At 36.8% G+C, this 25,249-nt stretch overlaps 1 protein-coding gene across 3 annotated transcripts in view; it reads right to left on the bottom strand.

The window, feature by feature from the left end:
* Window positions 1–25,249, bottom strand: part of LOC150085583 (phosphatase and actin regulator 2-like) — a 462,740-nt gene that overhangs the window by 168,178 nt on the left and 269,313 nt on the right. For all 3 annotated transcript variants that reach the window (XM_090373361.1, XM_090373363.1, XM_090373362.1), the window contains one exon: window positions 10,310–10,365. In XM_090373361.1, coding sequence (XP_090229487.1) covers window positions 10,310–10,365 — 56 coding nt within the window. The remainder of the gene's footprint in view (window positions 1–10,309; window positions 10,366–25,249) is intronic.

Genomic DNA, 25,249 nt, shown 5'->3' with positions numbered 1-25,249 from the left:
AATGTGCTATTGTCAAAACTATGGATAGGATTTCCACTCAATGGAAGAAAGCCATTAATATACAAGATGAAAAGAGGGGATAAAGAACTGAACCTTGGAGAACACCAGCATTAGTGGAGAAGTTAGAAGACAGAGGGCCATCTACCAGCACCCACAGTGAGCAGCCAGAGAAAAAACTGTATACCTAATTACAAAAAAAAAAGTTGGCAAACCATATGATGGAAGCTTATTTAAAAGACCTTTTAAATAAGCTTCCATCATATGGTTTTAAATAAGTCAAGAGCAAATGCTTGAGTTTCACCAAACTTCTCCAGTGAATTTATCCATAGATGGGTAACATAAGCCAGAATATCACCAGTGGATTGACACTGACAGAATCCATATGGCTGATTGCTGATCAGATGGATGGTTTATAGATAGTTTTAAGGGTTGGCAGTTAATTGATTTCTCCATTACTTTAAAATTTCCAAGCAGATGGGAAAACACCTTTGGAATAAGAAAGTGAAAAAAAAAAAGGCAACACACAACAGGAGGAAGTTCAGGAGCACAGGTTTTGAGAACAAGTGGAGAAATACTAACAGAACCTGGAACTTTCTTAGCATCAAGATTGATCAAAATCATTCTAACATCCTTTTAACAGAAGACTACAAGGCATTGAATGGAATGTACTGGGAATGGTAGCAAGTGGTTTACCAAGATCATCAATACACTAGTTGGAAGTAAAACAGGATGCTAGCAGGTCAGTTTTATCTTTGGTTGAAGTAGCAATAGAACCATCTGGTTTTGACAGAGATGGAAATAGAGATGGGAAAAGTTGTGGCCAATAGCTTTGTTAAGAGACCAGAATGCTCTACTACCATTAGGACAAGAAGCAAGTTTTCTACTCTTAGCCTGCTCAAAATCTAGTTCAGACTGATTAATAACTGCTTTACAACTGTTGCGAGCTTTGGTGTAGGCAGAAAATGAAGTTGGAGATTTGAATACAAGCCAATTGTGGTATGCAACATTATCTTGAACAGCTTTAGCACATTTATTGAAAAACCAAGGTTTAGATAAAGGACAAATTGGAGCAGAATGGTATTAAAGGTAAGTTGCTACAATGGATAAAAGGGTGGTTGAGTGGGAGAAGACAGAGGGTGGTAATCAATGGGTGCTCCTCTTCGTGGAATTAGTGGAGTTCCACAGGGTTAGATGTAGGGCCCACTGTTGTTTTTTAAATTTATCAATGATATTGATGAAGGTATATCAGGCTTAGTGTTGAAGTTTGCAGATGATACAAAGGTTGGCAGGGTTCTTAATGATAGTAATTGCAGTGTGCTACTGCAACAGGATCTAGAAAATTTGGGAAGATGGGCTGAGAAGTGGCAACTGAAGTTTAACACTGACAAATGCAAAATACTGCATATGGGTAGAAGTAACCCCCAGAAAAACGTACCAACTGTGTGGTACTACACTGAGGGTGGTAGAAAATGAAAAGGACCTGGGAGTAATTCTGCAGTCAGATATGAAGTTTTCTAAGCAATGCAGACAGGCTGCCAGAGCAGGTCATGAAGTTTTGCCCATGATATACAGGAATTTTGCTAGCAGGGAAAAGGAGGTGATTGTCCCTCTGTATAAGGCAATGGTCAGGCCACGCCTTGAGTATTCTGTGCAGGTCTGGAGGCCTCATTTTAGGAAGGATGTAGATTTGCTTGAGCATGTACAGAGAAGGGCAACAAGATTGGTGAGGGGAATGAAGGGATCCTCTTACTAAGAGAGGCTTAAGTTCTGAAAACTGCAGCAGCTGGAGACTAGGCATCTGCAAGGTGATCTGATTGAGGTGTATAAGGCTTGAATGAGTTGAGCACGTTGATTTCTGATGAGGTTCTTCCACTTGTTCAGATTCCGAACCTAAGGGGGCATAAATTCGAATTGAGGAAAGACAGCTGTAAAATAGATGTGCAGAAATCTGCCTTTAGCCAGCAGATGGTTAATTGCTGGAACAAACTTCCATCTGCCGTTGTGGAAGTTGATAGGTTAAATAAATTTAAGGACTGGACAAACATTTAGAGGGATTTTTTTTTTTTTTTTTTTTTTGGCTGATGCTACATTAGCTTATTTGCTTGCTTTCTTGCATCACCTGCCACAATCACTATTACTACTACTACTTCAAGATTTTAAGGTGGTGTAGAATGAAGGATTTCACCCCTACAAGAATAATTTCTCTGACACAATCTGAGAAAACACTGATATCAGAAGAGTTGAACCAGTAATCTCACCAAAGAAAAGAATAAAAGAAATCTTGCAGATCATTCCATTTTGCATTCTTGTAATGCCAAACAACATGAGGTTGAGAATGGTTATAACAGAAAGGCTCCATCAGAGAAGAGACCATCATCAAGTTTTGATCTGAGTTGCCTAGAGGACCACTCACCTCAACCATGTAGTTAGAAGGGTTGTTTGTGAGAAAAAGATGAAGAGAGTTGGTTGTGTTGTTAGGATTGTCTGGTATTCTGGTAGGTAAATGAACAATCTGTGTGAGGCCATTAGTATTTGCAAAAGCCTCAGCATCTTGACCAGCTGGGTCCATTAAAATCAGAAAGGAAAATTACTTCATTGTTAGGAAAGTTTCAAAGAGTTCCAAGTCATTAGTGGAGTTGGGAGAATGATAAAGGGCAACAGATGAATCTGGAAGAATAGGGTAGAGAGATTTTAATGCAGAGAATGTCAAAATTAGGAGATTCCAAATCATTGAGTCTGACAGGGAATATCAGAGCATACATATGCACAATTACCAGGGATAAAGGTTCATAAGTGTATACAGATGAATGAATTTTGAATGATGTTTGAGAGTGAATTTGCAATTATAAAAGCTAGTTGCTAGTTTGTATTTATCAGTTGCTAGTTTGTATTTACCTTTGAAGTAAAAGGAATCACATAGTAAATAATTCAGACAACTGTGATGATCAGTGGTAGAATCAACAAATAACTGGGATTCTGTCAGAAAAAGTACATGGAGTTTGGCAGACTGTAGAAATAGATATCATTCAGATTAGAACCGACACCAGGTATACGGAAGGTTGATTCAGCCTTTTGATAATGAATTTGACAGTCCTTTAAAACTACGAAATTCCACGCCGCCACCACCACCACTGTTCTATTTGTTTTCTCTGCTCATGGACTATCGCAATTTCCATTGAAGTAAAGTGAGCTGCAAAACTGTCAAGTCGATCTTGTCCCATTCCTGCTGGCAGACTTTCCATAAATCTTCAACGGTTCTGGGGCAGTTTCCGAGAGCTATTTTCAAAAATCCGAATGCGTAAAAATCCATGCATGCACCGTCAGGTGATTTAACAGGTATATCTTCAAACGGGATCGAACGAATACCTGTCTCCGCTTCCATTCTCCGCAAAAAAGTGCAGATGGAACGTGACATGTGGCTGGATGCCTTATTGTGATGCACCCAGACCTTCTCAGTGTCAGAACCGTACAATGTGGGTATTTCACGTTCAAACAGCGGCTATAGAATTTCAGTTTGATAATACTGAACGTTGACTTTCACGTTTTTAGCGACTCTATGCAACTGAAATTTGCCGTTATAACAAAAACCAGCTATAACCATAAAACCTTGGGCAAAACTTTCCTTGCACCGATGCACCCATGTTGGAAAAGTCTTGTCACCCTGTGGATGGTAATAAATTGCCCGAATTTTGTTGCAATAGGAGAGGTACACCCATGCTTCATCCAATGTTGCTAACAATTTCCATCTTTCAGCTGCCAGATATTTTTTGTAGAGTTTTCGAGTATTGACCTGCTGCTCTGCTGCCTTGCTCATAGGTGGTGTACGTGGGCCTCGTGTTTCTTCTTCAGCTGCAAATTTGCGACAAACAGCTGACTGGGAGGTTCCCACACGTGGCGCTATAGCTCTTGGGGTTTTTGGATTTTCACCGACAACAAGCGACTACACTTTTCGTACTATTTCCGTCGTTCAACTTGGAGCAGGTTGCAGTTTCTTAGGTGTTTCCACCCACTTGCTGCAGCTTCGCAGAATTTTCCTTTGCCATTCAAAACCTTATGGATACCGAACTTCGATACACTAAATTTTTTCAACTTGCACCCATCAATAATTTTCACATAACTGTACCCTTCTTCGGAAAGCACGGTTATGTAACCTTCCAAACATGGGTCCAATTTCCAAGGCATGTCAACATTAAAACAACTTCTACAACTGATGCACCTGTTGATAAGGTTTGGGACTGCACCTGTGCTAAAAAAAAATTTACATTGTTGCAGTACATCACAAGCAGCATTAATATCAAAATCATTATCAAAAGGCCAAATCAACCCTCTGTATTTGTGAAATAAATAAGGAAATGTTTGGGAGGTTTAGATCTTTTTACAGATAAGCTTATTCTTTTTTGCAGATAAGCAATGCTACCAAAGGGGAGTATCCCCTTTGGCAACATTGTTTCTCAATTTGGTAAAACATGTTTTTCCCATCTTATGTGTAATTTATTTATTGATGGTTCAGTACTAACCAATTGCACTGCTGCATGATTTATGTTGTATAGTATTTAACAATGTTTATACTTATATGTTTCAAACATATAGACATTATTATCATATTTAAATGTTGATTTCAGAAGGGAACAAAATCATGCTGAGTGATATGAGATTCTCTGAGATTCTTCAAAAAATTAAGTGGCTAATGAAAATTTAAAATTGATATGCATGCATGTTTGTTTTAGCATTAGGAGCAGCAAATGATGCTAGAAAACAAGCTTAAGAACACCAGCAAAAAAAATAATAATAAAAATAATTTCACCTATCGATCCCCTTGAATAGTTTGTCAAGATTTTCCTTGAATTTATTCAAACTATCCACTTGCACCACAATGAATGGAAGTTTGATCCACAAATCAATCACCAATTGGCTGAAAGAAAACTTCCACATATCTATTCTGCAACCAGCCTTCCTCAATTTGAATTTATGTATACAGATGGTGTATAGATTGAGCAAGAGGAAGAATTCCCTCAGCACTGAGCTTGCTCAAGCCATTCAAAGCCTTAAACAACTCAATTAGATCACTTCGCAGGTGCCTAGTCTCCAGATGCTGTGATTTGCAACCGAAGCCTTTCTTAGTAAGAGATTTGTTCCCCTCTATAGGGAAGCACAACCAATCCGGTTGTCCTTCTCTGGAGCTAGCCAATCCATCAACTCCACATTCATCCTAAAATGAGGCCTCCAGACCTTATACAGTACTCAAGATGTGGCCTAATCAATGCTTTATACAATGGTATAATCACCTCCTTATCCCTGCTAGCAAAACCCCTATATATCACGAACAAAACCCCATGAGCTGTCCTGGCAGCCTGTCTGCACTGCTCAGAGAACTTCATATCTGATAGCACAATTACTCCAAGTTCCTTCTCATTTTCCACTACTCTTATTTTAGAACCACACAGTTGGTGATATGTGCAATTGTAATTACAATTGCTACCCATCTGCCTAATTTTTCTAGATCTTGCCGTAGCAACATGCCTTCATTACCGCCATCAACTACCCTGCCAACCTATGTATTATCTGCAAACTTAGACATTAAGGCGGATATGCCTGCATCAAAATCATTAATAAATACAGTAAACAACAATGGGCCTAGCAGTGAACCCTGTGGAATTCCAATAATAACATTCAGAAGAGCAGCATCCATTGATAACCACTGTGTTCTCCCACTCAACCATCCCTTTTTCCATATCCTTAATGCCACACTGCTCCAATTTGTACAGCAGTCATCAATAGCTTTCTTGAAATCCAAGTATGATACTAAAATTATTTTTTTGCATCCAGTTCCTTTGTCACGGAATCATAGTAGCCAATCAAATTGGTTATACAAGATCTCCCCTTAACGAACCCATGCTGTAACTGAAGTATAACTGGATTTCTGTCTAGATGGTCCAGCATCACTTCTTGAAACAGTAACTCCATTATTTTCACTAGAACAGAAGTTAAGCTAATATGTCTATAATTACTCATATCAACCTTTGATTCTCCCTTGTGAATGGGGGATACATTTGCCCATCTTCAGTCCACAGGGACTCCCCTCAATCCAAAGATGTTCTCATAATTATGGCTAAGGGTTCGCTTACTTCCTTTGCTGCCTCCCTTAATATAACTGGATAGATCACATCCACCCAAGGTGCCTTTTTTTATGTCTAAATTCAATAATTTATCTTCCACTTTCCTCTCAGTAATTACAAATTCATTTAATTTCTTGTTAGAGTTTGATAAACTTCTAGCATCCACTTCCTTAGTGAATTACTCATGGGAATGTAGATAGAAAATATCTTTTCAGTTTGTCAGTAACCTAAGCAAGATCATTAACAGTCAAACCATCAGTATCAATTAAACCAATGTGATTCCCCCTTCTGGTGTTTACATAAGTAAAGAAGTCTTTGCTGTTTTTCTTTACATCCTTTGCCAAAGATTTCTCACAATGTGCCTTGGCTTGCCTAGCCCCCTCTGTGACTCTATTGCAAACTAGTTTATATCTCCCACAGGCTTCTCTATCACGTGATAATTTATATGCATCCCATACATTTTTCTTCTCTGCACTAGTCTCATTAGATCATCTGACATCCATTTATGTCCAAGCATTGAACAGTATTTCTTAGTTGGTATGAAAGTCTAGAAGCTTCTAAAATTACATCCTGAATGCTTTTCATTGAGAATTTGCTGTTGGTAATATCATCAGATGGTCTCCCTGCATAGAATTTAAAAACTGAGACCACTGTAGTCACCCTTATGAAAGCAAAGGCCCTTCGCTTTACTCTTGACACTAGTTAAGTTTTTAAATAAATCCCATATCAAGGAAGAATTTCTGCTATTAATCAGATCAAAGGTATTGCTTCCCCTTTTTGCCTATCTCTCTCTAACATGCTGCTGCTGCTGCTGTAGAAAACTGTCAATCCACAAGTCTAGGTCAGTATCTGGAAAGTTAAAATGCCCATAAGATATTCTGATTTACTGGCTTATTTTCTCTGTATAGTTATTTGTTATACTCATCACAGTCATTAGGCCTATTAGATACTCCCAGTGCTTGTCACACCAAACTGACTCAACATTGCACTGGCTATTCAACATTCAACCTTGGATTTTGTTTGTTTGTTTGTTTCTTAAACAAGGGCATAACCACTTCATCCTTTCCTTTCTTTATACATTGTACACTCCATAATCAAATTCTTCATCCCTTATATGTCTGTGTGATGCTATGTTTTTTTTTTTTTTTATGAAAAACCCCAAACACGAAAGGTATCAAAACCTATAGTACTTAGTACTGTGCGTGGGTTGAAGGAGAAGTATGGGGGGGGGGGGGGATGCCGGAAACTTTGCTCTAGAGACTAAACATGGATTTCACCACTTCAAGCCTCCAATAAGCAAAGCGGTGGTATTTCACCGGTTGATGAAAGTCATCTACCACCTTTGATGTCCTCACAATGTCTGCATTTGATGACTTGACCAGCACTTCAAATTACTCAAATTTATTTACTATGCTCCTAGCATTGGTGTACGTGTAAGTATACATGCACCTCTTCTTATTCTTAGTTACTCTAGCACAGCTTGTTTATTCCCTTATTCCAAGATGACCACAGTAGGCTCCACAATCTCTGGCAGCTTGTCCTCCCAGCTGCTGCACATTCCAATAGAAGCAGTGCAACAATAATTTTTATTTTTGCCTACATATATTGTTAATCTATTAGTCTGTGTATCCTTCCCCACAAGCTAGCAGGTTTCTGGTCTACCTAACACTACCTCTATAGCATCATCAAATACTCTTGCACCATTTCTATTTAACGTATTCCATCACTGTAGAAGCAGTCTCTCCAGATAACAAGCACAGATAATGCTGAGAAAAATCCTACCCTATGAGTTAGCAATTTCTCCAGGGTTTTAAATCCATTACTAAAAATGTGTTCAATAGCAGCAATAGAGGCTGTATTGACTTACTGCTGGCATTAAAAAGATTTTTTCCATGTGTCAGAAGAAACTAACAACTGTACCAGTAATGTTCTCAAACAAGCAGGGTATAATACTTTCATCTAAGGTTATTCAGCATCAATATTAACATAATCAGATAATATGGCTAATCATTGTAAACATCAGAAAATATCTGTAACCTAATTGAGGAATGCATGTTGGTGAATCCATCTGAATGAAAATTAGTTTATCAGTTATTATCAAATTGAACATTAGATTAGTGTATTCCTCAAACAGTTCGAATCATATTTATGCAAATGTGAGTCCTGCTTCACAATCCCCGAGTGAAATTTTCTGTATAATCTCATTTATATCAATGTTAGTTAGTGTTTATAATGCACTGGTCTTCAAAAAAAAGTGCATCACCTAGGAATTTCACATTTCTAACCTTTTTTCGCAATGGTATGTTACATTAATGACTAGCATCACAAACAGAAATATAAACAAAAGAAATTTATTAATAGTTAAGGCAAAGCTATGTGATATTTTACAGGTACTCTCAAAATATTCCAAAATGAGAATTTGCAACCTCTTTACAACAGTTTTGACAAAAATGTTATCAGAAGCCCTCAATTTGCATCAGGTTATCATTTTAAATGGAAAACAAACTGAAAAGTTCAGGTGCAAACTAATATTTAGTTGAACCGCTCTGGCCCTGATGACAGCAACACACCGTCGAGACATTGACAAGATCAATTTGTGAAGATAATCAACTGATAGTTCGTTGTTCCAAACATGAATTATAGCTTTCTGTAACCAAATATTTAGTAAAAAATTTTCATTTAAAAGTAATTCATTTGGTTTACAGTTTACAATTTTTCTTTAAGAAATACCAAATAATGTTTTTTTCTCAAAATACATCTATTTTACTTCTCACTGAGCAAACTAAGATACTGATGATAATCAAAATCACTGAATAAATTTACAAGATTGATAATGAACTTCCTGAAGTTCAAAGAAGGGTTTTTGGTTTCTTTCTGGCAACTGCAGATTCCACACTATGCCGACAGTTCTCTATAGGATTTAGGTCCAGGCTGTTTCCTGGCCAGCTAAGAGTTGTAATGGACCATTCTTCCAACCATTTTTTCACCTGTAACAAATGTAATCACATTACTGTCGAACCTCTAATGCAGAAATGGAGCTAAAGTAACTAGCTAAGTGCCTACTTACACTTTTCGCTCAATGACAAGGAGCAGAGTCATCCTGAAAGATGCAGTTACTTGGCAGGTTAAAATGGTCTCTAATGGTTGGCAGAAATTTCCCTTCCAATATAGCCAGGTATCCATTGGTATTTCCTGAATCTTTTATAAACTGCAGGTGACCTACTTTGCAATACAAAATGCTCCCTTATATCATTTGGCTGGTAGGGAATTTCACTGTAGACACCATACAGTCTGGATGGTATTCTTCACATCTACAGCGAATCGTTTGTCTCCCATCAGAGCCATGCAGGTTGAATTTCTTCTCATCCAAGAAAATAAGACTTCCACTGCTCGGGAGTACATTTGACATGCTCCTTACACAAAATTAATCAGGCCGTTTTCATTTTTTGTGTGAGGAGGGGGATTCTTCTTAGGACGACATGCTACAAGTCCATTTTTGAAGAGGCTTCTTCTGACTGTTACTGCACTTGCTACCATTCCTGTATATTCTTCCTATTCTCTTTTCAGATCAGATGAAGAAGCTTTACAGTTTTTAAGACATAAGCACTTCAAAACTTGGTCCTGTTTTGGCATAGAGACTCGTTTGTGTCCGGTTCCTTTTTTCCTATCAGCAGAACCAGTATTCTTGAGTTTGGAAAAAAAATCTACGCACTGTCAACTGATTACAAGACACTCTATAAGCAATATAACAGGAAGAACATCCTTCCTTACGTAAAGCAACAATAGCACTCTTTCTTCCTGGCGTCAACGGCCCGTAAATCAGCATACTGACACAAGCATGGAATGACTGCAACTCTTGCAGAGCATGTATATATTGCTGAAAGTAACATTACATCATCACCTACGCATGTCAATCTTATCTGAGTATTTGAATGCACTGTATTGTAATTTCTGTAACCAAATATTTAGTAAAAAATTTTCATTTAAAAGTAATTCATTTGGTTTATGTTTACAATTTTTCTTTAAGAAATACCAAATAATGTTTTTTCTCAAAATACATCTATTTTACTTCTTACTGAGCAAACTAAGATACTGGTGATAATCGAAATCACTGAATAAATTTATAAGATTGATAATGAAATCTTTAAAAATAAACCTGAACATTTTCTTGTACTCAAGATGAAAATACTTACTTTTGAGTATATTTCTTTGTTCTAATTCTTCTGCAGTTGGCCGTAAACTTAACCGCCTAGAAAAAAAAAAAAAAAAGTATGAAAGAGTGCAAATTACACTCAGACAACTAAATTATTTTAAAATTTCAGATGATATCAGAAAAACTTGAGGTATTTCACTGATGTTGCTACCAAGTTAATATGGCAGATTAATAAATTCCATTTTAAATAACTGTGATACACCTCATAACCTAAATTATTCCGTACATAATCTGAAAATGAACTCATATTTGACATTTGTGGAGATACACTGATTGTGCTGCTTTATGTCTCTAATGGCATACCTGACATCTTAAAGTTTCATGGACTGAGATTTCTGTATTTTAATTTAGCCATGAAACTTTTCAGATAAAAATATGGATTAATCTTTATGGACATTAAAAGCTGGAAAGATGCTCTAAAGGATTTCTTTCAAACTACGGAATTCTGTAAATTGTAGTGGCTGGAAACTAAGCATCTATGAAGAGACCTGATTGGAGCATTTACAGCTTACATAAATACATCAATTAAAGTGGGCTGAGTAAACTAAATACTGACAGCAACCTTACTCTTTCTCCGGTAATACACATGAGTGGACATAAATTTATATTTATTTTCAGCCAGATAATAACTACTGTTGGAATAAACTTCCAATTGGTTGTGGAAGTAGGGGTAATTTGAGTAAATTTAAAAGAAAATTGGACATATTATTGGAAAGGGGACAAATGAAGTGCATTTATTTTTCCTTCCTCCTCCTACGCTAGCTGATGCTATATAAGCATGCTTCCTTGAATCATTTTCCAATACTAATTAATGCTGATAATACAATTAAACAAATTTTCAAAAAGTTTCTGTTTATCTGCATTTCTTGGTGTTTATGAATTCTTTCATAACATCAATGGCTCTACCCAAAAATGAGACAAGTAAATATGCAATAATACAATATCAGATTTATTAACAATATTAAACTTTTATATAGGATGGAGAATTAATTTTTATAACAAGTAAACAAGCTAAAAAAAAATTCTGAATTAAAAAAGCAGAAACCTTCCTCAGGTTATCCAAAATATTTCCTTAAAAATCCATTTCAATGTCAGTCTTTTACAATCACAGTGTGATCAATGTGAACCAAGAAACAGATATAGTCATCCTGCACAGCTCTTCCCACTTTCCTTGCTACCTCTTCTCTAATGACCATCTCCAGATGAAATCATTCCCCATGCCCTTCATTACATTTGTAAGATTTGGTCTGACAAAATCCAGGTGAGAGATTAAGGAATTTGACTGATATTCTGCATCCCATTATTATTTTATTTATTATTTATTTATTTTTTTTCAATCAATCTGCCAACTAGTTCTTTGCAAATTTCACTCATTGTTACCAAGAAAATCAATCACTGCAAGGCAAAATGACTGAGGCATTTTTCTCAGCATCTGTCAAAATTTTGACTTCCAGTCCTTGCAAAGACAAGTTCTAATTGACTTATGGACCTATAAATATTACCTTTCACTTCTGCATCAGATGGTATATGCTTAAAATGTTGTCACCTTCAGGATCCAATACCTTAAAAATCTGTTTAATCAGTCTCAACTTGATATAGAGTGGTGGAAAGGACTGTTTGCTACTAAACTGTGTGTGTGTAGCAGTGAATGTGTGCCAGTCGGCAACTCAATTATGAGAGAACATTCTCTTCTCATATAAACATATAAAAGCAAGAATACTTACTGAAACCACTTGGTCAATTCAGAAGAAATCCCAGCATATTGAAGCCCCCCCCTCCCCACAGACATCTCATCTATACTGGGTCATACTCGATCTGCTCTAACGATTAATGTGCAAGAGGAATCAATGAGTGCAATATTCCCATTGTGAATCAACACAGCTTTCAAACTTTTACTTAAACTGTCAATGAAAAGTCACCACTCTTCTGGATTTTGACTAATATAAATTTCTTCATAAAGACCAATTAAATCAAAACAATAGCACAGGAATTTTTTTAATCCAGTATATTTCACTGTTTTTAATAAGATGCAAGAAGCTTCTACAGTGAATTCGGTTTGATTGAAGACCATCACTAAATCATCCAATTCAAACAGGCTTTTGAGGTGTAATCCCAATTGTGTTCACCAGGTTTATCATCTAATGTGGAAGAATCTTTGGAGGGTGGAACAGAAATTAGCTTCATTATGTGGTGGCACCAGAGCAATAAAGGTTGGCATGTTGGCATATGTTACAGCTTTTTGATCCACAGCCTTTTTGAATTTTGATATATAAACTTTACGAAAGTAGCAGTGCCATGATGGTACTGCTACTTTAAGGTATAGCAAAAGGCATACACATATGACTACCATGAAACCATCCCTTGAATGTCAACCTGCAGCTACAACAATAATAATAGTAATGAGATGTCCATAATCTGTCTTGTTTACCCACAAGCATTTCAAAATAGGCCTTATGCACACTGCAAAACTTGATGCTATATATGATGGACCTACTCTGATATTGGCATCTCTAGCGCCAATATCAAAAACCAATGACACTGTTGGAGTCAGCACACAAATCACATATAAGAAACAGTTAAAGATAAACTTTTTTTTGTTACATAGTGTAATGTTACCCTGTTGTTGTCCGGGGTTTAAGGGCACAAGGACTTCTTGAGCCAAATTGTGCCTGTTCATGACTGCTTTAATGCTGTTAGTAAAAATTCTGTTGTAGAGGTGGATGCACTAAGTATGAAAATAGCTCATCAAGGTCAGCGTTATTGGATAGTGAAATAACAAGGAGAGTCAATGAGGATATGTTTGACTGTTAGTTGAGTTTGACAATGTGAGCACTGAGGAGAACTTTTCCCAAAAGTAAGAAAAGATGAGTTAAGGATTGACTGACATGAAAGTCTAGCCAGACGTTCATTTTTTTTTTTCTGTATAAATAATTTTTTCATATTATTTGAAAAAATAGTTTCATAATTTTTTATCTGTAGAAATTTATTATTAAATTGGGCATGCCATAGTTATGACCAGGGGGTTTCTGCATCATGCTTGTATAAGCTTTTTACAATCTGTATAGGGTACTTGAAATGGTTGTGGGGTTACTTCATTAGGCTGTTTTGTGGCACAATCAGGATTGTCATTTCTGGTAATGCAAGAGTGGCCTAAAATCCAGCAAAATGTTAGTTTGGTTGGGCTCACTGCAAGAGAGTAACCATAATCAGATGCTTTTTAATATTAGATGAGAAAAGGAAGAAATTTCTTATGGAAGAGACCCCCACCACACAGAGAGAGAGAGAGAGGGGGGGGTCTGTGTGCATCAAGGCACATGGAACAGAAAGTCCAATAATCCAGTCCAGAGTTAATTTAATGGCATAAAGCTCAGCAGTAAAAATACTACATTACTAGGTAAATGAGATGGGGCAAGAAAGAAAGACTGCTACAGTGCTTAACCAAATGCTAGTTTTCAAACCATTAGTATAGATTTCACAGGTCTGAGAATTAAATATTGAGTAAGCTGCATGTAATTATTTAATATTACAGGATAGCATGATATTCTTTCCCCATTGTCAAAAATGGCCATCACAACATGCAAGGACAAGTTCCCAAGGTGCAAATGGTAATGCTGAATCCTGAAACATGTTGCACAGCTCCATTCCAGTCTTCAGTCAGTTCCATGAGTCGGAGGGAGGTAGGAATCCCACATAGCATTTTTACAGATATCTCCAACTAGGCTAGGAAGATAGACTGAATTTTTGCAGCATAGAGCAAAAGCAGTGATTGCCTATGAAGATGTAATGGGAGGGGGGGGGTCATCTTCTTCTTCAACATAAAGGCTTTGAACTGAAGAAATCCAAAAAGCTCCTAGGACAATTCTTATTGTGGGGTTTGTTGCTGTCATATATTTAGTTTCTTCAGTCAAATAGTTTGCACATGGGCCTGAAAAATTTGTTTATTGTCTAGTATTCAGCCTAAAAAGGGCAGTGTTAACAAGTATAACTAGGAGATTGTTGATTCTAAGCTTAGGTTTCTTTGTTTGTTATTTGGTTTTTAGGAGCATTAGCAACTAAGGCCATATTGCTCCGGGGATATGCGGTGGTCATTCCCTGACCTTTCCGCATCCTCCATATTTGGTGGTCACAGGTTCGAACCCCAGTCTAATCAAGAATCATGTGCTATCCACTGCTGTTCCTGCCCACCTGGCTATGGAGGCACCTCTAAGCTTAGGTTCAGAGTGAAGTCCATGTCATTTGCAAAAGCAAGTAGTGGTGGATTTCTGTTCATCCAGGCAGCAATCATTATTTGAGGTCCAAGATTCTCTGTTAAAATATTGCATGTTGGAGCAGTCTTTCAAAATTGTTCATATTCTATGATTGACAGGAAATAACCAGCCATCTGCATAAATACAGACTTACTGTTTTTGAGATGTCTTGTGTAAGGCTATTAATACATATTGCAAAGAGGGTTGTGCTGAGTATGAAACCCTGTGGAACACCTCCCCCTGAACATGAGATGTTGAGAAAACATTGCAATAAGAGACTTCTAAGTACAAAGGCACAGGAAGCTTCAGCTTCTTTGGGGGAGGTAGCTCCTCAGTCCTCTATAATACATATTGATAAAGGCACTGATTAGTGGCAAAAAATTTTCAGTGTCCAAATTTATTATAACCAGATACTGTATCATGATGAAGGCATTATAGATGTGAGATTCAATCTTGAGAAGTGCATATGTTAGACCTGTTTTTGCAGAATCTTTTAATTGATGGTCAGTTAAAAGAATCTGTGAGTCTGTCCAGGATCCAGTAGAGTCTCATGTATCATCCTTTTAAAGATATTTTGCTTAGGCAGCTTGTAAGTGATATTGGCCTGTAATTTTGAACTAGAGAAGGATCCTTGCCTGGTTTTGGTATATAGCACAAATGAAAAGGAATGGGGATAGGTACTTTCTGAAAAAATCCTGTTATAGAAACTCAAGAAGATGTTCAGGTCTGTTCCACATAAATTTTTAATCATTCTGTAATGGATTCCATCTAGTCCTGCTGCACTATGAAAGGGAAAGATGTGCTGAAAAGTTCACTTTGTACTTTCCATCATTTATTTTGATGCATTGAAAGGAAGAAGTGAGTGTATGATGTAGAGGCAGACACAGCAAAGAAAAAAAAAGTTTACTACAGAATTTAAGATTTCTGGAGGAGAGGACAAGTGATATCAATTCAAATGAATTATTGAAGAAGGAGATGGTAGGAATTTACCATCAAATGCTTCTATTTTCTCTAGATAATTTGCAAGTCAGTATTTTTAGTAATTGCTGAGGCAAAGATAATCCAACTGCCATGTTTAGCTTTCTGTCTGATCTGTTGAGCTTTATCTTTAAGGTTTTTGTAAGTACAGTAAGTCCCCAAATTATGTAAATTCTTTTTTTAATCAAATTTTTATTTAGTTATTTTTTAATGATTGTAAAATTTAAAAATAAAAAAAATATATGCAAACAATAATTATGAATACAGCATGCACAAATTGTACAAGTGAAATGTGGAGTAACAAGTTAGCATTAGTAGAGGCATATGATGCAAGAAAGCAAGCTTATGCAGCATCAGCCAAAAAAAAAAAAAAAAAAAAAGTTTACAAAGCTTAAAAAAATAGAAATGAAGAGAAGATTCTGAAAATTTATTTATGTTTTTTTTTTTTTTTTTTTTTTTATGACAAGATTTTCAGTGAAGGGGACACACATTTCACCATAATAAAGTAAAAACCCACAGAATTCCAACTAACAGTAATATCGCAAATGCAATGGTGTTACTAGCCATTTATAATAGATTGCACTAACAGAAAAGCCCAATAAACTGGAAACTGCAAATTGCTTTTGTTTTATGGTAGTGACCTCCAGAAATGTGCTTTAGTAAACTATGAGCTCATGTGAGGTGATAATAGTGCATTTCCAACTTAATCCTCTGAAATTCTTTACAGAAAATTTCATTTTGACAGTTGTTATGGTGCTGACTAAGAGAATAAGTGACAGCAGTACTAGTAAATCTACCAAGGAAAGGAAAGTGATCGATTTGGATCATAAAATTTAAATAATAAGGATGTATGAAAATGGTCAAACATTAACAAGTATCAGGTGGAATTCAGATTTGTCAGTGTCAACAGTGAACACAATAATAAAGGACAAAGACAGAATACAAAAAGTGGTGAAGGGATCGGCACCAATGAAGTCAACTATAATAACCAAGGCTACAAAATGCATATTAGGTTTTGCAGTACAATAACAAGTGTTTTTTCTTCCTTTATGCTTTCTTTTCTTATATGCCACTCTGGCTACTTTACCATTGTCCCCAGATAAAGTTTTTAATTGAACCAATTAAAAATATAACTATTTTTCTTCATTCTTCTGAGGATATTATGTGGTTTTTAATTTTGGCATATCAGGGATATAGTAGCAATATTTTATTAGTGTCATTCTGAGTTACATATAACTCAACTTATGTAAGAAATCCTGGAATGTAACTGTTACGTATGTCAGCCTCTGTTCCTGACTACCACTAATCTAATTACTTACTGTAATTAGATTAGTGGTAGTCAGGAACTTTTGATCCCAAGCCTGGTTTTTCTCAGGTCTGGCATTGGCCCATTCTGCATTCTACCAGCTGTTCTGATGTACACACTTGGACAGGCGAGACTTCAGAATGAAGGTATCTACTGTAGTTAAGAATGTGAGCAGTAATGCCCAGTATCATCAATAGATTAATGTTCAACATAGTTTCTGTCTAAGATTACATGAGAAGCACAGTCATGCCAGTCTACACTGCTGAAATTCTGGGTGGTATATTTTTCAGGGATTGGTATTACCTGCGGCTGAATCGAATAGATGATAGGGAAGTGATTACTGTGGAATGAACCATTTATTTTGATTTGGAACCTGTAGGCAAATGAATATAGGTTAGAGAACCCATATTTAACATGGTTAAGTGACGATCATTGAGGAATGCCTCAATTGTACTCATGTATCTATGGTAGGAGATCCCCACAATGGATGATGTCCATTAAAATCACCAAACACGCAGGAACTGGAAGCTGCACAATTAGATTGTTAAGTTCTGTTTGGGAGCATGGATACAATGGAGGAATACAAATTGATGCAAGAGTAAGGATATCACAACACGAACAGCAACCACTTCTAAAGAAGTCTGTAACGTAATGTGTCCAGACAATATGGTAGATTTAAATGATTATTGCCATTCTTCTATGAGCAGGAGATGCAGTTATTTTGTCTCATTCATATATAGTATGTTGTGGAAACTTGGGAGACACTTGATGTGATAAAAAGGTTTCCTGTAGGCAAACACCCACTGGATCCATGTAAACAAGCAGATCTTTTAGTTCATAGTAGTTAAAATGGAGGCCTCTATAGTTCCACTGTATGTTTTTGCATGTTACTTAGTTTTTGTTGTAGTAAATTACTCTGTTTTTGTTCATAGTCTTGTTTCACTTTGTCCTTTCTAGGGAAGACTGAGTGCACTGATTCCATTGTATCATTTGCATGCATTTCAAACAGTCTCATCATTGTCTGATGATTCATCTATTTATGTGTTAGCAATATTTGACATAACTTTCTTTAGAGCCTTTTACATTTTTTAGCTTTATTGTTTCTTGTGTACAGAAAAGAGCATCAGTGGGATGCTGATTGGAGTGTTACTAGACTTATTTATCAATGTTTTTGAGAGGTTGTTAACACAGTTTTAGCCCAGCTAGCCAAAGATATGCAAAGTGAAATTGAGACATCCATTTGGGCACATTAGCTGTGCAATCTTCTAATGTGCAACTTCGAGTGAGAGATGCATATTATTATTATTATTGGTCATATGGTGCAAGGAAGCCTGAGGCTTGTGCTGCACCAGTCAAAAAAAATTCCCAAGTTACCCTGAGAGAGAGAGAGAAGAATGATGATGATATCCAGCTCAGGACCCTGGGGGTGCCAAGCCCATACTCACCAGATATGAGTCCCTGGGGTTATATGACCAGGCATACTCCATAACTTGTTTTCATGCTTCAAGGAATATGACTGTGTTCTACTTAATATTTCTGAAAATTTTTTTCCAGTTTTCCATAACTCACATGCTTTTGAAAAGGCAGAATGGTTTTTCCTTACAATTAGGATAGATGGGAGTTTAAGCTGTGCAACCTGCTTGAACATGTTCTTTATCAATGTATGCGGGACAGACAAAATCTCCTTGACATCTCACCTGGGAGTGGCCATTTTGGCACCCAAAACAGCAAATGGGATTTGGGATATAGGACCATATTTTACAGTTTAAATATCCTGCTTTCACTGTGAGTGGATGGGTCGACAAGTTGAAAGTCAATATAAAAGATGAGTAGGGATATGGTTACCATCTTTCTTAATCATAATTCTTCGTGCATGTATTACTTTTTCTTTGCTAAGCTGTTGAGTTAGTTCTTCAGTTGTTGTTGTTATTTGATTTTTAGGAGCATTAGCAACTAAGGCCATATTGCTCTGGGGATATGCGGTGGTCATTCTCTGACCTTTCCGCATCCTCCGTATTTGGTGGTCACGGGCTTGAACCCCAGTCTAATCAAGAAGCGTGTGCCATGCACTGCTGATCCTGCCCACCTGGCTACAGAGGCGCCTAGTTCTTCAGAGACAGTGAGCAAATCCCATTCAGTGATAATGCCTTTGGAGGTGTTCAGCGTGTTACAAAGCATGTTAAATTATACCAATATATTATGGAAAGTTTTCACTTTAAAAATTTTTTTGAATGATTTGATTTGGCCGACTAAATCAGGAGGCCTCAAAACTGTAGAGGCTTAACCATTTTTCATGATCCCACAATAGACTTTACACATTTCTATATTAAAAAAAGGTGACAGCTTGCCTACACGTTGTGCACATAGAAATACATTACAAGAAATTTTGCGTATCTTAATTTTTACCTCTGTTAGCTTTTTGGATGACTGATATCATTTTCCATGATCCAACCTAGCTCTAAGGTTGGATATATATATATATATATATTAGAGGGGCTTAGAGGGGAACAGGTATCCTGTGTGTTATCAGACACTCAGCCTAAAACACTGATGGATCCAATATCTCTCTATTACAAAAGATTTAGGAGAAGTCAGGTTGGCCTGCCTCCCTAAAATCCACTCATGCACACCTTCTCGATGGTAAGCCCTGTTATGTCACTTAGGTGGCAACGAACGTGTAGAGTGGTTCTCTTCAAGAAGCCTGGTCAGCATGAAGAGGAAAAAGACCAAACCCTCCAGCATATGACAGCACAACAACACAAATGGCCCTCAGTCCCCAGCAGCTTTCACTCTCCCTCTTACGGCAGCAAGAGGATCAGAGTGGAAGCAGAGGGTACTAAGAATCTCTGGGTATGACCAAGCTGCCATACACAACCAAGCTGCCATTCAAGCTGAAGGCAGTGGTGCTGATTTTAGGACTATTTCAGTGGCTTGGCCTGTGTCTTCCAATTACTGTTACTCAGTGGCTTGATGGGTATGCCTATTTTTCTATCATTACTGACCAAATGCACTCTTCCATGATGACAACATATCTAGATAGCTATTAATAACCCAGTTGCTTGTATCTACCGACAAGACAACTTACAAGGCCTGACTGGTTTCAGGTACGTGGCAGTGAATTCTCCATCCTACCATTGTTGCCTAGCTCACCCAGTCTTAGCCCAATTGAGTATGTTTGGGATCTACTGGAAAAGGACATTCAATGCTACAACTATACTCCTGACAATGTGAGAGTATTACTGGACACATTGTGCAACACATGGATAACACTACAACAGGGACGCCCTGCAAAACCTTGTGGAGGCCCACGCCAAAATGTGTATGGGCTGTATTACGGGTAAGAGATGGTCCAACAAGGTATTAGGTAGGTGTTACTAATGCAAAGCCAACTCGTGTGTACGTGCATGTTTTCATGATATAAACACAGTCAAACAGTAACAAACTTCCATGTCAAGAATTTTTCTTTGTAGTGAAATTTTCTGGTGAACCTTGAATTTCCGAAGAACTAACTTGTAATTTTACTTCCGCATAAGGAATTGATACCTCTATAATGAAGTTTTGGCCAACAGTCTGTTTTGCAAAAATTTGAATGGGTAGTAACTCAACAAACATTAAGAAAAGCTATGAAAATTATATTCACAACCTACTTTCTGCTATATATTCATTTATCTGAATTATTGTCAGTCAGTCAATCAGTTTAATGTTTGATTTTATACTCTGTTACACCTGCCTATTAATCACCCAGTTGGATGCTTTTTTTTTTTTTTTTTTCCCTCCTCCTCCTGCTCTATGGAATTGTTTTCATTCTCCTTCTCTTTGAAAGATGATGAAGAGATAGTTATGAAGAAGTTGAGAAGCAGTTCTCAAATCTTCCATACATGATATTAGTATTAGTTGTGGTAACAAATATAGCATTAAAAAAAACAAACAAAAAAAAAAAAAACCCACAGCTATTGCCACAATTGGAGGATAGTGTTGATGTTATCGGGAGCATTAGTTGAGGCATATGATGCAAGAAAGCAAGCTTATACAGCATCAGCAAAAAAATAAAAAAATAAATAAAAATAAATAAATAATAAAAAAAATTCCCATTTCTAGTTCAATCTTAAATTTATTTAAGCTATCAAGTTCCACAACAACAGATGAAAGTCTGTCTCAGCAGTCAGCTACCTGCTGGCTAAAGGCTTAGAGGGGAACAGGTATCCTGTGTTTTATCAGACACTCAGCCTAAAACACTGATGGATCCAATATCTCTCTATTACAGAAGATTTAGGAGAAGTCCGGTCAGCCTGCCTCCCTAAAATCCACTCATGCACACCTTCTCGATGGTAAGCCCTGTTATGTCACTTAGGTGGCAACGAACGTGTAGAGTGGTTCTTTTCAAAAAGTCTGGTCAGCGTAAAGAGGAAAAGGCCAAACCCTCCAGCATATGACAGCACGACGAAACAAATGGCCCTCAGTCCCCAGCAGCTTTCACTCTCCCTCTTACGGCAGCGAGACGATCAGAGTGGAAGCAGAGGGTGCTAAGAATCTCAGGGTACGACCAGGCTGCCATGCATGGAAACTGAACTTGGCCTGTTATAACTTAAGATCACTCATCGGTGAAGACAGGATATTATAGTTGGAAAAGGAATTAGAAAATGTGAATTGGAATATCATCGGTTTGGCTGAAACAAGAAGAAGAAAGGAATCACTTATAAGTTTATCAAGTGGAAATCTGCTGTACACCAATGGAAACAGTGAAAGGAGTTGAAGGTGAAGTTGGGTTTCTGGTCCATAAAGATTTTAAAAACAACATTTTGGAATTCAAAAGTACATCACCAAGGGTGTCAAGACTAATACTCAAGATTTCTAAGAGGTACAAGTTAAAGATTATAATGATTTATGCATCAACATCGAGCCATGATGATGAAGAGGTTGAAGAAATGTACACTGAAATTGAGCCTTCTAGATGAGCAGAAAACCCACTACACTAATATTATGGAGGGCTTCAATGCTAAGGTTGGAAAAAGGCAAAACAGCGCAGAAAGAGGAACTATAGGAAATTTTGGAATTGGTGAAAGAAATAAAAGAGGTGAAAGACGTGGAATTTGCAGGATCTCAAGGACTGTCAGTAATGAACACTTTTTTCAAGAAAAGGGTGAACAGAAAGTGGACATGGAAGAGGTCAAATGGATTAACAACTAATGAAATCGACTTCATCCTCACTAACAGAAGATATATTATGAATGATGTTACCCTCCTGAATAAGGTAAATGTTGGAAGTGATCACAGAATGGTAAGATGTACACTTGATATAGATGTAGGAAAGGAAAGGAAAAAACTGACTTGAGTAAATAATACAAAGGTCTTTGAGATAACAGAGGAGGAGAAAAAGCAGTATGTACTGGAACTTAAGAACAAGTTTGAGCTTCTGCAGACTGCTCAGGACCAAGATATTGACAAGGAATATTACAACTTTCTGAAAGTGATAAATTCCAAGAAACCTATAGGGAAAAAGAAATCCAAAGAAGAAAAAATTAGTCAAGAAACACTTGTCATGATGATCCGAAGACGACAAATGAAGAGCAAGAAAAACAGTTACAGGAAGAAAATTGAGTATACTGAGTTATGCAAAGCCATTAGAAAGAGACTCAGAGAGGACATAAGAAGATTTAACACAACAAAAGTAGAACAAGCATTAAGGGAAAACAAAGGATTAAAATTAGCAGCCATGAGCAGTAATACAGAAAGACAAATGATACTGAAACTGAAGAATAGCGATGGTGTACTTATAAACAGCAGAGAAGGCATAATTCAAATAGCAGAAGACTACTATAGAGAATTATACAAGGAGCGAGGGAATGATGCCAGCCGTGGGGAAGATGGATTGCAAATTAGCAACACATACGACACACCTGATATTCTTTCTGATGAGGTAGAACATGCATTGAAGAAAATGAAGAATCAGAAAGTCCCGGGGAAAGATGAAGTTACTGTAGAGTTGTTAAAATTGGGAGGAAGAGACATAACACAAAAACTGGCAAGACTCTTCACAAAGTGCATTAGAAAAGGTGTGCCGCCTAAGCAGTGAAATAATGCAATCATAGTTTTGCTGCATAAGAAAGGAGATAAATCAGAAATTCGAAATTATAGACCAATTAGCTTGTTATCCCACATCTACAAGTTGTTCACAAGGGTCATTACTAACAGATTAGAAAAAATACTTGATGAGAATCAACCGAAAGAGCAAGCTGGCTTTAGGACAGGATTCTCAACTATGGATCACCTTCACGTAATATCACAGCTAATGGAGAAAGCAAATGAATATAAAACACCATTATGCCTGGCATTTGTGGATTATGAAAAGGCATTTGACTCCATACAGCATAAAGCAATGTTTCGGGCACTGGAAAGACAAGGCACAGATACCCCATATATTATGATTTTGAAGAAAATATATGAGAGTGCTACCTCCTTTATTAGATTAGACAAAGACAATAGGAAATTTAAAATTGAGAAAGGAGTTTGACAAGGAGACACAATATCTCCGAAGCTGTTTGCTGCTGCCCTTGAGGACGCTTTCAGAAGATTAGACTGGTCACAGAAAGGAGTCAATGTGAACAGAGTGTACCTAAACCATTTACGATTTGCAGATGACATTGTGGTCATAAGCCACGATCCCAAAGAATTAGAGGAAATATTAATCAGTTATGCACAGTTAATAAGGATTTTGGACTAAAGATGAATATGGCTAAAACAAAAGTAATGATGAACAAGTATGCCACAGAAAGGGAAATAATGATTGAAGGAGCAGTAATTGAAAAGGTGGAGTCATATACTTATCTGGGACAAGTTATTAGCTGTAATAATGATAAATGACTGGAAGTCGAGAGAAGAATAAATTTTGGATGGATAGCATTCAGGAAATATAGTCGCATACTGAAGAGCAATATCCCAGTTTGTCTAAACGTAAAATAATGAACCAATGTATACTCCCCACCATGACTTATGGAAGTGAAACTTGGGCACTCACCAAAAGAATGGAAGAGAAGCTCAGAACTACACAGCGAAGAATGGAACGAATTATATTGGGAATCAGACTGTTAGATAAGAAGAGAAACACATGGATTAGGCAGCAAACTCAAGTAAAGGACATTCTTATCAAAATTAAAGAACTAAAATGGTCTTGGGCAGGACACATAGCTCGAAAACATGATGACAGATGGACTAAGAAAATAACAGAATGGTACCCAAGAGGAGCTAGAAGAAAATGTGGAAGACAAAGGCAGAGATGGATAGATGAAATTCATGAGTTTTTGAGTAGTAAGTGGATGGCCAGTGCTCAAAACAAAAGGAACTGGAAAGTTGCTGGAGAGGCCTTCATCCTGCAGTGGATTGAAAATGGCTGATGATGATGATGAATATATATATCTGTGTCCATAGTAGTTCTGTTAACCCTGGGGGGGGGGATGCCTCTACCATCCAGGTTTCCAGCCCTGCCATGTGGAGTCAGCAGCACTGCCACCAATGACGCAGGAAATGCATATCAGAGCAGTAAAGCGCAAGCAGGATTAGCAGTACATTGCAAGCTGGACAAGCAATAAGATGTGAACTATGTGGAAGTATGCTCCCGCACAGCATATATTGCAAGCAAGGTAATGCAGTAATATTGTAAGCAAACTAGCAGTAACATTGCATGTGAGAAAATGCATAAACAAGAAGCAAATATATAAACTTTTCTATATAAAATGCAGGAAATAGCTAGAAAAACTCGACCACTGGACGTTTGGTACTGGGGCCCGATGTTACTTTGTTGTGAAAATTATGCATATTATAAAATCTAATAAGCTATATTTTAAAGCCATTAACTTCAATTCGTTTGTTTTAAAATTATGTTCATTATCATAACTAATTGAACTGTGTGTGTTTTGAGACTTTTTCATTAGGAAAATAGCAAAGTTGGACAAAAATATGTAGTACACCCATAAATGGTTAATTATATTTAGACAAAAAAAAAAAAAAAAAAAAAGAATGCTGAATTTAAAAGATAAATACAACATACCTATAAAAATCTTTGCACAATTTTTTTTAACCTACTATCTTAATGTGGGACACTAAAGAAATAATAACGGTCTCCATCTTTCCACCAACTCGGAAGTTAATTCTTAATATTGCCATTTTTCTTGCATTTTAAATTTAAAATACACTTTATTTCAGATTTAAGTGGATGATCAACCATTTAATAGGTGATATATATAAATAAATAAATAGAGCATACCCCGAAACAAAATCTTCTACAGCAGAGCTTACATAAAAATAAAAATACATTTCGCCAAATACTAAAATTAAATTAAATTTAATACAATTTACATCAAAAAATGCCCTAAAAAGATAATATTATTCAGTA

Source organism: Mastigoproctus giganteus, chromosome 5 (genome assembly GCF_048544385.1).
Source record: "Mastigoproctus giganteus isolate SK-2022 chromosome 5, ASM4854438v1, whole genome shotgun sequence".
NCBI lineage: Eukaryota > Metazoa > Arthropoda > Arachnida > Uropygi > Thelyphonidae > Mastigoproctus > Mastigoproctus giganteus.
Note: the sequence above shows the minus strand (reverse complement) of the source record. Positions and strands in the feature narration are given on the sequence as shown.